At 39.3% G+C, this 14,567-nt stretch overlaps 1 protein-coding gene across 1 annotated transcript in view; it reads right to left on the bottom strand.

Annotated features, from left to right (window-relative positions):
- Adgb (androglobin) overlaps positions 1–14,567 on the bottom strand; it is a 117,200-nt gene that overhangs the window by 56,353 nt on the left and 46,280 nt on the right. The window contains exons 9-12 of the mRNA XM_051164181.1: positions 12,928–13,062; positions 4,125–4,219; positions 1,655–1,829; positions 681–771 (exon numbers count right to left, since the gene is read on the bottom strand). Of these exons, the coding sequence (XP_051020138.1) occupies positions 681–771; positions 1,655–1,829; positions 4,125–4,219; positions 12,928–13,062 (496 nt within the window). The remainder of the gene's footprint in view (positions 1–680; positions 772–1,654; positions 1,830–4,124; positions 4,220–12,927; positions 13,063–14,567) is intronic.

The following is a 14,567-nucleotide window of genomic DNA, read 5'->3' as shown; positions in this document are numbered from 1 at the left end:
GGTAACCACAACTTCTGTGAGGTCCTCGGCCATGCACACTTTTGCTTCCTTGTCTAAATAAGACTTCTGCTGGCAGGCACCGTGTATCCACACAGATTGTTTATCATTAAGACCAAGATCTCTTGGAATCTCCCCCACAGACGGATGTTATCAAAGTAGAGCTCTGTATAACTCAATTATACTTTAAAAAGCCATTCCTAACAAACTTAGCCATCCAGGGGCTAAAAATTCAGCATTTCATTTAGGAGGAATATCAAACATTTAGTCTATAATACACATACATAAAAATATAAACAAAAATATTTGATAATAAATAAAATGCTGTAATCATGGTCTATAAGACGGCCCCTTTAACAGGTTGTGCGAGCCAGGCGCTGTGACACATACCAGTAATTTCAGCACTCAAGGAGGCAGAGGCAGATGGATCTCTGTGAGTTCGAGGCCAGGTTAGCCTACAAAGTGAGTCCAGGACAGCTGAGGCTATGCAGAGAAACCCTGTCTTGAAAAACAAAAACAAAACCAACCAACCAAGCAAACAAACAAAACACCCACCCCAGTTGCACACATGGCTTTGGCTTGAGTGTTCTTCAACCATTCTTCCCATTCAGCGTGGTTTTTAACCACATGCAACACGGATGCGGCATGAACAAGGGGAACTGGTGAGAGAATCGTGTACTTACGTTTCTGTTGGAATTGTAAATGGAGTCATTCTATAATTCAAAAATGGACTTGAAATCTCAAGGAACTGCTCAGGCTTCTTCGGTGCAGCATCTGAAAAGTCGGGAAGTGTGATGCACACTTCCAGAATCCTTCAGATTCTAAGGCAGTGCCGGTTAGAGGACATGTTTTACCCAGGGATTTCAATAGAGACAAGCAGGAATGAACAGAGACATTTCAGTTAGTTGACGCAGTTTAAGGGGTTTGCCAATATTAGCTTTGTCCTTAGCCACTTTTTCTTAAGCCTGTGCGTGGAACAATGATCCCAAATGGTGAGGTTTGACAAACCTTTGCATTTGCTGCTGCTTTAAGGATGACTTTCCATAGACGTCTTTAAAGAAAAACAGTATCCGTCAGGTAACCTCTCAGCACAACCGTTTAGGACATGCAAAGGAGTATGAGCTGGTTCACAGAGACCAGAGTGGGAGAAGAAACGGGGAGGAAAGAAACAATGGGCTGAGCGGGGACTGTGGGTATGCAGGAGCACTAAACTGGTTTAGAAGTAAGAAATTCCCAGGGAGAAATTCACACATTGCCACGATGAAGCCTGAGGTGGAACTGGAAAAGAGACAGGGCTGAGACAGGACAGCAAAGCTCCTCTGCTCATTCGGCACTGTCCGTCAGAGTGCAGTTCCTGTTTCTTGTTTCTGTTCCTGTTTGTACCTTACATATTAAGCCCAATAAAAAGAAGAGAACTAGAGAACTGCATGATGGGCTCAACCCACCAGTCCGAGGTACAGTGTGCATGTTTGATTTTTTTTTTTAACTACATAATTTGGATGTAGGAGTCGAGCAGCTTTAGGTACAGGTCTGCGTGGTTCGCCTCAGCACATTCGCCTCAGCACATTCGCCTCAGCACATACCATTTTCCGTGGAAGAGCCTGGCCAGCCCCGAGAGAAGTGTGTGAATTAGACTGTAAGGCAACAGGACGCGTACCTTGAGCTTCATCTGTTATGACCGTTTCCTTTTTTTGGCGAATGAGTTTCCAGGGAGGTAAGGGAGGAGATGTGGGGGGTGGCACAAGGGGACATGACCTACTTCTGGTCACCAGCACAGGATGGCTACAGAGGTGAGAAAGCCCGTATTCCCTAAGTTTCTCTGCAGAATTTGCCTAAGAGATGAAGAGAGGGATCAAAATGAATCTTCATTGCCTCATGTGTTTAAAACAACACTTTTGCCAATAGAGAAAAAAGAGGAGGCCTTATGTTTCTAACCCTTTAACAGAAATGATACTACTATTTATATTTCTTTGCATCTTTGAGTTTTCCTGAGACCATGTTTGCTTATTGAAAAAGAAGAAATTAGGTCATTCTCAAGTTTAAGTTCCAATGAGAATATAAAAGTTTGTAGGCAGCAGTTTTCTATGTTGAAGATGTAAAACCAATTCTTAGTATTTAAAAAATAAAAAAAAACTCCAGCAATTGGTACTTAAGATTTTTAAAAATGTTTTAAATGTATTTAAGTTTTGTATGGTGACAAGAGATGGCCTTATCTATGATAGATTGTAACCTTTCAATAGTGGGTTTTTCCTCAGGAAGTCCCCATCATTGGAGACAATGGAGGCATTGACAGTGGGGCTAGAAGCTGCCCTGGGAAGTAGTCCTTTTGTTAAGTCGTTTGAAATAAGCCAGACTATTATTTCTAACTGCTGCTGGAAATATATTTTAGAAAAAGAAAGAGAAGAGAGAGAGAGAGTGAGAGAGAGAGAGAGAGAGAGAGAGAGAGAGAGCGCTAAATTGATCCACAGGTTGCTTTACATTTAAGAAATGAATTTAATAAACAATTTTAATGATAATATCATAATGACATAATTTTAATAATGGTTAATTTAATAACTAGCATTTATTTAGCTAAGTAATACCAACTACATTGAAGTTAGTCCCTCCAGGACCTACATAATTGGTTTCTATAATAATGATATAATAATAATCTAAAAATAAAAGAAAAGTGATACTCTGGTTTTAAAAAGTAGCCTTAGAGAGAAACTGTTTTTTACTTTTTTCCTTGCAGACTCTTACCAATTTACTAAAAAGCATTCAGAAATTTCTGTAATTCATAGAGTAGCTTTAAAAAAACACATCCCTAGAACATCTAGAAAGTAAGTTTTTCTCTATAACCTTTATTTTATTAGGTGTTTAAGCCATGATGAAATCAGGTCACCTCTTGAGAGTAATCAGCTGGAAATTCAGGGGACAATTTAAGGCTAATAAGAGGATGCCTCAAAATAACATGTCTTAAAGGACCATTGCTGCTAGGGTTACACATTAGTATTATCTAAAATAATACCTTTTAAGCAGGATAAATTCTAGACATTTTACAAAGGATAATCTTGAGACACAATCTGTCTGTCTCTGTTTGTCTTCTCTCTCTCTCTCTCTCTCTCTCTCTCTCTCTCTCTCTCTCTCTCTCTGTCTGTCTCTCTCTCTCAGCAATGCTTTAATCAAAAAATAGCTTCTTTTGGAACTGTATAACATTACAAAATAAAACAAAGTATTGTGAAAATATAGAGTGTTGGTTGAAAAACACAGTATTAATTCTGTGCCATAGTGACTAATCTATCAAAGAGCTGGCCTGATTTAGCATGATAAATTCTAAAATGAAAAAGTTCTCAGACTTTATTTTCAATGTATTATGTAATGCTTGTGAATTAAATAAGTAATATCACAAATTATGGTTAAAATGTTATTGTTAAAAAAAACTCTCCCGAAGTGTCTCAGACATCCTTAAACAAGAATTAAAGGTAAAGATAGATTTAGAGTAACATCTGCAAGATTAAATCCATACTTAATAATGTCTGTTGAATGGTTCATGCAAAAAACTTATGCTAGAAATCTTGTTTTCCAAGACCCCTTTACTCCTTCCCCGATTCTATTTCAAATTCTCTACAAGAATGGGCCAGAGTTGGCAGGTGGGAGAAGCTTAGTTATCTAAAACCCAAAGTGTACTGGAGGAGGGTTACTAGATCGCAGACATTTTCTTCTATTTTTATGTAGTCTCCATTGCTACTTTACTAAATGCAAGCTGTCATGATGTGCTGATTTTAACCCTCTCTGGGCTGTAGCTTTAGTGATATACTTCTGCAGAAGGAATCTCTTGTGTATTTATGTACAATGCCTGGCCGAGGCAGGAAAGATGTGGGACATCCAGCAAGTAGAAGGGATACTCTATCTTTTCTTTTGCATATAATAAAAAATATTTTAAAATAAAATGTGATTATATTTTACCTTATATACCTAGATAGTACTATGAACAACTGAGATAATTTTGCATGTTGCAGCTCCTTAGTTTAGGTCAAGTAACATGTACATCCCCGCCCCCGCGCCCCCGCCCTCACCCCCACCCCCGCCCCACCCCACCCCCACCACCACAGATAAGGATATTGTATCTCTTGGTTTGGAATTCTTACCATCTTCTCTAATGTAAAGATCTTGTTTTCAAACAAATAGAGTGGTGTAAAGGTGGCATATACAACCATGTGAGGGGACTGTGTTGCCGAGGAACCTGGAAAACAAACACATTGGACCATGAGCATTCTCGTCAATGTGAAATCAGACAGTTTTACCTTCTCACTGTGGACTACTTATGGGAGGTATGAAAACAAAGGGGGAGGTAAGCACAAGGGAAGGAGAAAGAGACATAAATAATAAAGAAAACAAGAAAATGTAGACTATATCTGGCATCTTTTCCTCTTTTTATAATGATTTAACCTGAACTATCACCCTAAAAAAATCTTCAAAAACACAGTAGAGGTTAGGGCTTCAAAATCTCAATTAAGAGAGAAACAATCGGGGCTGAAGAGATGGGTCAGAGGTTAAGAGCACTGGCTGCTCTTCCAAAGGTCCTGAGTTCAATTCTCAGCAAACACATGGTGGCTCACAAACATCTATAGTGAGATTTGGTGCCCTCTTCTGGTCTGAAGATACAGAATAAATAATAAATAAATGAATAAAGCTTGGGAGAGAGGAGAGAGAGAGAGAGAGAGAGAGAGAGAGAGAGAGAGAGAGAGAGAGAGAGAGAGAGAGAGAGAGAGAGAGAGAATCTCTTCCAAGAAGTTCTGCTCCTCCATAAACTATATCATCTACATACCCAGTTTCCTCTTGGCCCAGGATAACAGCACCAAGAGCATTAAGTGAGTTAGCATGAATCCCAAGTGCAAAGTTTCATTGAAATACCTAGTTCACCTCCACAGAGACTTAACACACATGACTTGCCGAAGGCAAACCTTTTCTTATGTTTGTCTCTTAACATGGACACAATGAACATTTATTCAGCTATAAAGAGAAATGAAGATTTCTCCTAAAGTCCTTATATAGCTATGAGCCTGTGACACTGGACAAGAAATGTGACTCCAAAATAGAATGGAGAGATGAGCATAGGACAGGGTAGGCACCCCTGTCGTCACAAAAGCTTAGCAAAGTCAATTCCACTGAATCTTAGGCTTGGGAATACTTCTTTCTTGGGCTGGATTCTCAGCCACTGTTCTCTGCCATCCTTCAGTGGCAGTCCTACTATATTGACTTTGGCCAGAGAACCTGTGAGAACATTTTGTTGTTGTTTGGTTGGTTTTATTTTGCTTTGGATTTTGGTTTTTAGAGACAGGGTTTCTCTGTGTAGCCTTGGCTATCCTGGACTCACTTTGTAGACCAGGCTTGCCTCAAACTCACAGAGATCCACCTGCCTCTGATTCCCTGAGTGCTGGGATTACAGGTGTGTGCCACGGTTCCTGACTGTGAGAAGATTTTCTGATGGCTTCCCTTAATAAAGAGCCCTTGCAAAGAGGCCCATCTGGCCCTTTGCATGAGTCATATGAGTTACTAAAAGCAGGGAGCAGAGCCTACCATCTACAAATCAGTTGAAAACAGCCTTGCTTCTCGGGGGGTCAGATGCGCTGCAGTTCTGATCGCCTCTGGATTGCCTTGGGGACTTACCTGCATATTCACACGCACAGACAAGCAGCTCTATGGTCCTATCTTGTGGAGTTACAGACCAACAGCCTTCCTTCATCCTATCTGTATTCGCTCTAAAATGGCCTCTGTATGGCTAACACTGTTCCTCTCCCTAGTCTTTGTGAACTTGACTGATTAGCTCCATGGTGGGTGATTTCCTGATGAGTGCTTTCAACCACACCCTTGACACTCACTTACAAGCTTTCTTGTTTTAAGATAAGGTTAGTCTGAAAGTGTCTGTAATCTTCAAGGTTTTGTTGTTTTCTGGCTTACAATTCCTTCCATTCACCTCTCTTCTCTCATATTTTAATACTCACAGTAAGGAAGTTAGCTGGCATGCCCTATACTGTGATGAGAAACCACCTCAGGTAAATACCCAGTGTTACTACTGCTCACAGGTTTTTGTTTCTACAAAACAGTAGAACAGTCTGGCTACCTCCTTCCCAATTGACAACAAGGACTGCCTTTCCTCCAATTTCCAATCAACCCTTCCTTGTATCCAGCTACAATGGCTATCCGTGGCCTCTCATATATGTAATTCTTACCAACCAGCCATTCAGAGACATTCAGGCTTTGGCAAGTGTGTATCTCAAACTCTTCCAAGCACCTATGCCATCGCTCAGTTCCAAATCCATCCCCCTATCTTTCGGTGTGTGTTATACCAGCACATTGTACCATCATAGCAACACCTAGATCGATCCTGTCCCACTCGAGAAACAGAACCAAGATGGAACTGGACTGAAAGTGAGGAGTTGTTCCATGTAATTATCACCCAGTCTGAAGGTAAGTCAGTCAGCTGGGCAAGGTGAATAGACTCCAGTCTCAAGGAAGGTCAGTGTCTTGGTCTGAGTCTATAAGCGCTCAGATGAGAGAAGGGTGGGCCTTTTCATATCCAGTGTTTACCTGTTTGCATGGAGTCTGTTCACAGGAGACCGTCTGAGCTGCTTCACTCTGCCTACTGATCTGAATATTAATATCATCCAGAAGGCATCTTCACCCAATGTTTGCCCAGTTTTCTGAGTACTACATGACCCAGTGGAGACAGAAAATCAACCATTCTATTAACTTCCTCCTAAGTTTTGATGTTAACGTCTTTATATATAAAAGTATTAGGGCCTAAATTATGCCCCATCACTTCTGTAGTCCTTCCTGAAACTTTCTTTCTTTTCTTTTCTTTCTTTTCTTTCTTTCTTTCTTTCTTTTTATGTTTTGTGACAGGAGAAGCTGAGGCTGGCCTGAAACCTGCTGTGTATCCTGAGATGACCCTGACCTCTCCATGTTCTTCCTATCACAGACTAAGTGTCTGAGAAAAGAGAGGAAGTTAATAATTTTCCAAAAAATCTGAAAGTTCTTGTTATCTACAAACAGTAAGAATTATTTATAATGAGGCTCAGATACTCAATAGGCAGCCATTATCTTTGTTAGTATGCTATTTTATTTTACTAAGTTAGAACACTGCACTGCCTTCTTGTTTCTTTAGATATAAACCCAAGAACCTTTGGAATATCCTGAAGGAGACATTTGACTCCAGGGATCCTATAATATCATCTATTCACAACTCATAACAGAAACTATGATTTCAGTATCTAACTTTCCAGATGTTGAAACAGCCCTACATTCCAGCATGTTTAATAATTGGCTAATATAAGAGGGTGGGGAAGAGACTCACTTTCATATGAAGAGATGACATTCAAAATCCTAACTTCTAAAATGGGCTTAAAATATTTCTGAGTATTTATTGTGAGTCTCCTCCTTGATAAAACTGCCATCTTAATTGTAAGTGTCTTCTTCCTAGAGGCTTTAGCCATGTTGTTATGAGTTAGATGTTTCATTTCACATAAAATGAAGCTCTTTGTGCTTTCTATAAGCACATACCAGAAAGCTCTGCCATAAAGTATGTACAATTACTTAAACATCCCTTTTGTCATTGGTTCATCCTCTGTTAAACTGTACTGTCTTAATATAGAACCAGGTCAGCCTGAAACGTTGATTTACAGTAGATGAACACCCAATTGTTATAAAATGACTAGAAAGCCCTGGAATGTTGTTAAAGGATATAAATCTGTCCTCAGTTGTGATATTCAGTTTGTTGGAGAGGCTAATTCCATTAACTGTTTCCTATGTGTTAAGAGCTGCCTTAAGTGTATTACATGAGTCAATTCTCATACAAGTCTGTGAAATAAAGTGTATGGCACCATTTTTTTTTCAGATAAGAAAACTAAATTTAAGTTAGGTTAATAAATGTATCTAAGATGCATTGTTGAGTGGTGTAAAATGTGAGAAGTGAGTGTGAAAGGATGCTTTTAACTTTTTATTATCTATTATTCTCTGTAGCAATAGCTGAAGAGCAGGTTGACCAGAAGGCTTTTCAGGTCACTTTTCACCAGAAGTTATTTGTAATTCCAGAATATGATGCAAAGTTTAACAACAGAAGAATTTTTCTAGTAGGCTTATAATTTCTTAGCTTGATATTTTACATGTGTGTAGATATGTGTGTGTGTGCATGTGTCATGAAATTAGAAAAGGGGATTATGATAAAGGAGAAAGGGACATATTAAGAGATGAGTTCAAAAGAAGATAATGGAACATACGTGACATGAAAGGAAAAGGGGGATTGTTTGGACAAAGGATAGGAACCAGCTGGAGGGAGGCAAGGGGTAGTCAGTGAGATGGAGAATGAATGACACATGTATACGAATGACACATGCATATGAAAATCATGGGCATCCTAAAGTGTTAGGTCAAATTATTTGTGGTCAAGAATTAGTCTTCTTCAATGCTCGTCCTCGTTAGTCATCAGAGAAATGCAAATCAAAACGACACTGAGATTCCATCTTATACCCATCAGAACTCAAATGACACCACATGTTGGCGAGGATGTGGAGAGAGAGGAACACTCCTTCATTGCTGGTGGGAATGCAACCTAGTACAACCACTTTGGAAATCTATCTGGCGCTTTCTCAGAAAACTGGGAATAGGGCTTCCTCAAGACCCAGCTATTCCACTTCTTGGAATATACCCAGAAGATGCACTACCACACAACAGGGACATATGCTCAACCATGTTCATAGCTGCTTTATACATAATAGCCAGAACATGGAAACAGCCTAAGTGTCCCTCAGTAGAAGAATGGACTAAGAAACTGTGGTACATTTACACTATGGAATACTACTCAGCTATTAAAAACAAGGAATTCCCGAAATTTGTGGACAAATGGATTGATCTAGAAATTATCATAATGAGTGAGTTCACCCAGAAGCAAAAAGAGACAAACGGTATATACTCACTTATATCAAAACACTAGTCCAAGGGATACGTACCATGAAAAACTTTACTTACCAAGAAAGTGGGTCAGAGGAGAGGACATCCTATTGAGACTTTAGGTGAGAATAGCATGGAAGGATAGGGAAATAGGAGGACCCACAGGGTTCTGAAAACCTACAAGAAGAACTTTATGACAGGCAGATCTGGGTCCTGGTGTCCTCCTCAAACTAAGACACCAGCCAAGGAGAATATAGGCATTAAACTTCGAACCCCTACCAAGACCTAGCTGATGAACAGGATATTCTCCACCGTTGAGTGAAGAGTGAGATCTGACTCTCACACGAACTCTGGTGCCCCTTTTCTGACCACGTCCCCTGGATGGGGAGGCCTGGTGGCACTCAGAGGAAGGATAGCAAGTTACCAAGAAGAGACTCGATATTCTAAGAGCATATATAGGGGAAGGAGCTCTCCCTCAATCACAGACATAGGGGAGGGGAGAAGGGGGGAAGTGGGAGGGAGGGAAGAATGGGAGGAAACAGGGGAAGGGCTAACAATCGAGATGTAATATGAATAAATTAATAAAGTAGTCTTCTTCTTAATCTTATAGTTCTTTGATCTCTGACATTTCTCTGCATTTTTGTTTGTTTGTTTGTTTAAAGTATTTTGGAATATAGATCATTCTTGCCAGGCTTATCTTTTATTGGCAGTACCTTGTTAAGAGTAAGTATTATAAATGAACACTGTGCACATTACTAGGCATTCTACCATGTATTTCTGAAGTCCAAAATTACCAACTGCACAATCACTTTCAAATGTGTAACCGCTTCCAGCTTTGCAGTGATAAATGTCTAGATCTTGGTGGAGGTCAAGCTTGAGATACTTCCGTCTGTATTGCTAGCCACCCTACTGCTAATCAGAGCCCACATATCTTCACCTTGAAACTGGCACTCTAACCTTGGCAACATTGTGTGTATTAGTAAGTGAGTCCAGCTGCTATAATAATCACTAATTATTATACAAGTTTAGAAATGTTGTTAGTTTCCTTTTGTTTACATATAGTATGAAGCTGACATTACAGACCCACAAGCAAATCTCCCTGTAGGTTTTCATTGCTTCTGACTCTGTCCACCTACCACTATGCTCTCAACAGTGCCAGATAGCAAAGGAAGAATTGTGTATGTGAGCAACCCATTATCAAGCCGGAAGTGGGGCATTTCATTCCTGCTCATGTTTCATGGGCTACAGCACCAGCACAGGCTAATCTAACTTTCATAGAATCTGAGATGCACAGAATAACTGTTCTTAATCAGTGAAAGGAAATTACAGAGGTTGATAGTCTCTCTCATAATCAGAAATGTGCCCACGAAACTATATCCTAGTCCTACTGAGTATTGCTCCTTTGCCATACATTTTAAACCTGTTGATAAGTTATGAAATCTAAGTTACCCCAGAGGTAATAATTTTGTGTCAAAATTCAAATACATATTTATGGTAACTCTTTGTCATATAGTAGAAATGTCTGATGCACTCATACATTAAAACCTGCGTGCTTTTTATTAACGTCACAATGTGAACTCAAGCGTCTTTTAAAACTACACTTTAAGTTTAGTTGGTCAGGAAATTGTTCAATGTTTAAAGATTGTACTATCACCAGATATTGAGGGAAAGGATAATACAATGGTTAATGGGATAGACTCTGAAGGTCATCGTCCTAGACTTGCAAACCCACTTCCGACTCCTGTGGAGTTGTGCCAAAATACCACAGCCAGGGCCAATGAATTTCCCATATAGGGGGCAAAGGTCGACACAGGGCTTTCTCAGAAGAAGTTTATAGTTGGTATAGGCCAATGACTACAATTCACCCTTTTGTTTCCTTTTATGAATGGGAACTCATATTACAGAGTTCCCATTAAACTCTGTCTTTAACAATATATAAGGGATGAGGTGTGGGTGTATGTCTGTGTGAGCAAGCGCATGTTCTAAATTTCCATGAACCTGAACTAGAGGCAATTACTGCATAATTTGGGCCATGTTTTTGCAAAGTACTGAATACACATTTATTGAAAGGAGGAATGGGGATCCAGCATTCAAGGAAGTAAAATTTGACAAAGGTTAGCTACTGTCCACCAGAGGGAGCCCTCTTTCCCTAAAACACGTAGGCAAGCTGTCTCTCTCCAGCTCCCTGAAGTATGGGCAACTGCAATTATAGTGGTATGTAAAAACAGAAGTGACTGACTACAGATGAGTTTGACCCGGAAAGATCTTAACTGTAACCATCCCACCTACTTCCCCATATCTGTTGTTAAAAAAAAAAAACTTTAGGATCTACATGGCTAATGGTGTCAGAACTCTAGGATAGTAATACATTTATGTTAAATATTGTTTAGAAGAATTCATGATAGTCAGAAATAGTCTTAATTTCATGTCATTGGAAAAATGAAATGTATTATTTGAAATATTTTTAAGTTACATTCGTGAAATACATTTATTTTTATAATAACAAACTGGGGGGAAACCTTTGAATGTCACATAGTTATTAGCACATAATAGATTATAGTATGTATTATAGAAATGTAAGCACACACATGAAAAAGCATGCATAAATATCTATTTATTTTTTGTTTTTTCCAAGACAGGGTTTCTCTGTGTAGCCTTGGCTGTCCTGGACTCACTTTGTAGACCAGGCTGGCTTCGAACTCACGGAGATCCGCCTGCCTCTGCCTCCCGAGTGCTGGGATTAAAGGCGTGTGCCACCACCACCTGCCTTTTTTTTTTTTAACTTATTTATTATTTATTTTTTAAATGCTAATTAAGTATAGAGTGCTTTGCCTGCATGTACAGGTGCAGGCCAGAAGAAGGCATTAGATCACATCATAGATAGTTGTGAGCTACCATGCGGTTGCTGGGATTTGAACTCAGGACCTCTGGAAGAGCAGTCAGTGCTCTTAACCTCTAAGCTATCAGTCTAGCCCATAAATATCTATAAAACACATGTTACCTCACTTTATCATATTTAAAAGTATGAGTGGCTTTTATTTTAATTACTGCTATGATAAACATATTACTTTCAGAAAATTAATAAAACATACGTCTTTTACATTAAATTTCCCATGCTTCCTTAGAGCTAGCTCACGCATATTATGTTTCTATCATCAAGTTGAATATAAATAATATAAAAATGAAGCCATTCTTTCTCCTAGGAATTGGGTCTATAAGTCAGCTAGCTATCTTTTGAATACTCAGGGTCCATCTAGGTATAACCTGCTATAAATAAAACTAAAGCAGCTGATGGAGAGAAATGCACCCTCAAAGCGTGACATACCGACAGACAAATGGTTTGGACTTTAATTTTTAATTCTGAGAACCCTCTTAGATGCTCCTGTGGTGGTGCTCAGAGATGGAAGCTGGCTTCAAAGGGGGCTAATTCACTATTCTCCTACCCATACACCCAGTGTTGAAGGAGAGATCTGACTTTAGGCAGAGCCCACAGTCCAAAGCTGAGTCATATCCTGTTTATTCATAAATTCCTTGTTTTTTAAATCGGATTTGATTCTTTTGTTTTAGTTTTTGAGATGGGGGTTTCACTGTGTAGCCCTGGAAGGCATGGAATTCACTATGTAGATCAAGGTAACCTCAAACACAGGGATCCACCTGTCTCTGCCTTCAGAGTACTGGGATTAAAGGCATGCACCACTACACCCAGTTTAACCATGAGTTCTAATGTGGGGGAGGGTATATGTAATAGCTTTTCCTTTCACAAAGAAAAGGGGGAGGCAGTGTTTAGTCCTGTTTAAAAGATGAGGCACCGTCAAGGGCAATTTTCCTTTTGTTTTCATCTCAACAAACCAACCCATCAATTACACAAAGGATCCAAGGTTTGAGGGAAAATTTGAACCTTACTTAGTTACTTCAAAAGAGACAATGTAATTCTACCTCCCCCCAGTTTCTATCACTTTAGGCAGCAACTACACCAGTTACTGTAAGAGACTGAGAGCTTACAATCTGACAAGGACTGCACAGAGTACTGAACATCAGATGAGGGTCTCGAACCATGAAGTGAAAATTTGAATCTTTCCTTCTCCTTCTCTCCATCCTTATTCTTCTTCTTCCCAAGGTCTTTTGCATCTGCTTTCTCTAACACATTAAAAAAACATGGTAAATCTTTTGCCTAGAAGACCTCAGAGTGTGCTACATATTCAGCCAGTGTCTTCTAAAGAAAGCCAAAACACCAACACTCAAATGTAAAACTACAACCTTGATTTCTTCTACAGTGTAGCCCCTTCTGATTAGAAATAGCATAATAAAGCTAGAGGAAATCCTAAAAAAAAAAAAAAAAAAAATAGCATGGGCTGTGAATTAGTAGTATATGCATAGTAATGAAATTATTATACCAAGTTTTATGTTGTACGCAAATAGTGATTGAATGTGTGCATGTGTGCATGGGGACCTGTGGTGCATATGCACATACACAGAGAGGCACAAGAGGATGCTAGGAGCCATCCTCTCACTTTCTCCCCTGTGCCCTTGAGTCATGGTCTCTCTCTCTCACTGAGCCTGGAGCCCCTTGTTTTGGCTGACTCTTTGGCTAGTAAACTCCATAGATCTTCCTGTCTCCGCCCCCCACAGTGCTGGGGTTTCAGAGGCAGCCCCATGCTTTCTATGCTGGTGCTGGGAAACCAGATTCAGATTCTCGTGCTTTGTAGAAAGTTCTCAACCAGGAGGCCACGCCTCCAGCCCCCGGATATATTCTATTTGTATATAGTCGTGTCTGACTAATTTCCTCTTTTCAAAAATAAAAACAATCAAAACCAGCAAAGCATGCTTTGAACATTTAGACCTATCTATCTAAGGCCTTCTCAATCTTCTATACTTGGGGCCTTAAGTTCTAGAAAATACCATTTTCTTTCCATAAAACATCCTTTTGTGGGGTAGCAATCCAACCACACCCATAAACCAACTGCCTGTTTTCAGTATGGCTTGTGCAATAAACCATTTACCGAGCTGTCACTGCCACGTGAATCCTCTCTCAGGAGCACTCTATGAAAGATTGTCTATTTTAATTTTAAAAAGTCAAGATTCTTTTCTTTCGTTAATGAATCCATTCAATTCAGAATATGGGTTCAGATTCTCTGTATCAACTGCTAAATTTATAAAACCTCGTTGGTCTCCTGTCCACTTTTTTCTTTTCTTTTCTTTCTCTCTTTCCTTTCTTTTTGAGTCAGGGTTTCTCTGTGTTACCCTGACTATCCTGGACTCACTTTGTAGACCAGGCTGGCCTTGAACTCACAGAGATCCATCTGCCTCTGCCTCTCAATTGCTAGGATTAAAGGAATGAGCTACCATTGCACAGCTTCCTTTTCACTTTTTAAAAAATGTGTATAATTATTAAAATTATTACCTAAATTAATTATAGTATCCCTTTGCATTGAAAGTAAACCTAACCTGTCTCATAGTGTTTGAAGTAGATTTTAAATATATGTTAAACATAAAAGCAAATATGAGTATAACTTCAAATATAGGCTGAGATGTTTAATTGAGAAATTTAAGTATTAAAAGTTAGATTAGCAAAACTTTATTTTACATAATTATCAACTTAACTTAAGCTAATTTTATGTAGCAGTATATGATTTCATTTATAA

Source organism: Acomys russatus, chromosome 21 (genome assembly GCF_903995435.1).
Source record: "Acomys russatus chromosome 21, mAcoRus1.1, whole genome shotgun sequence".
In the NCBI taxonomy this organism is placed as follows: domain Eukaryota; kingdom Metazoa; phylum Chordata; class Mammalia; order Rodentia; family Muridae; genus Acomys; species Acomys russatus.
This window is presented reverse-complemented; position numbering and strand designations above follow the sequence as displayed.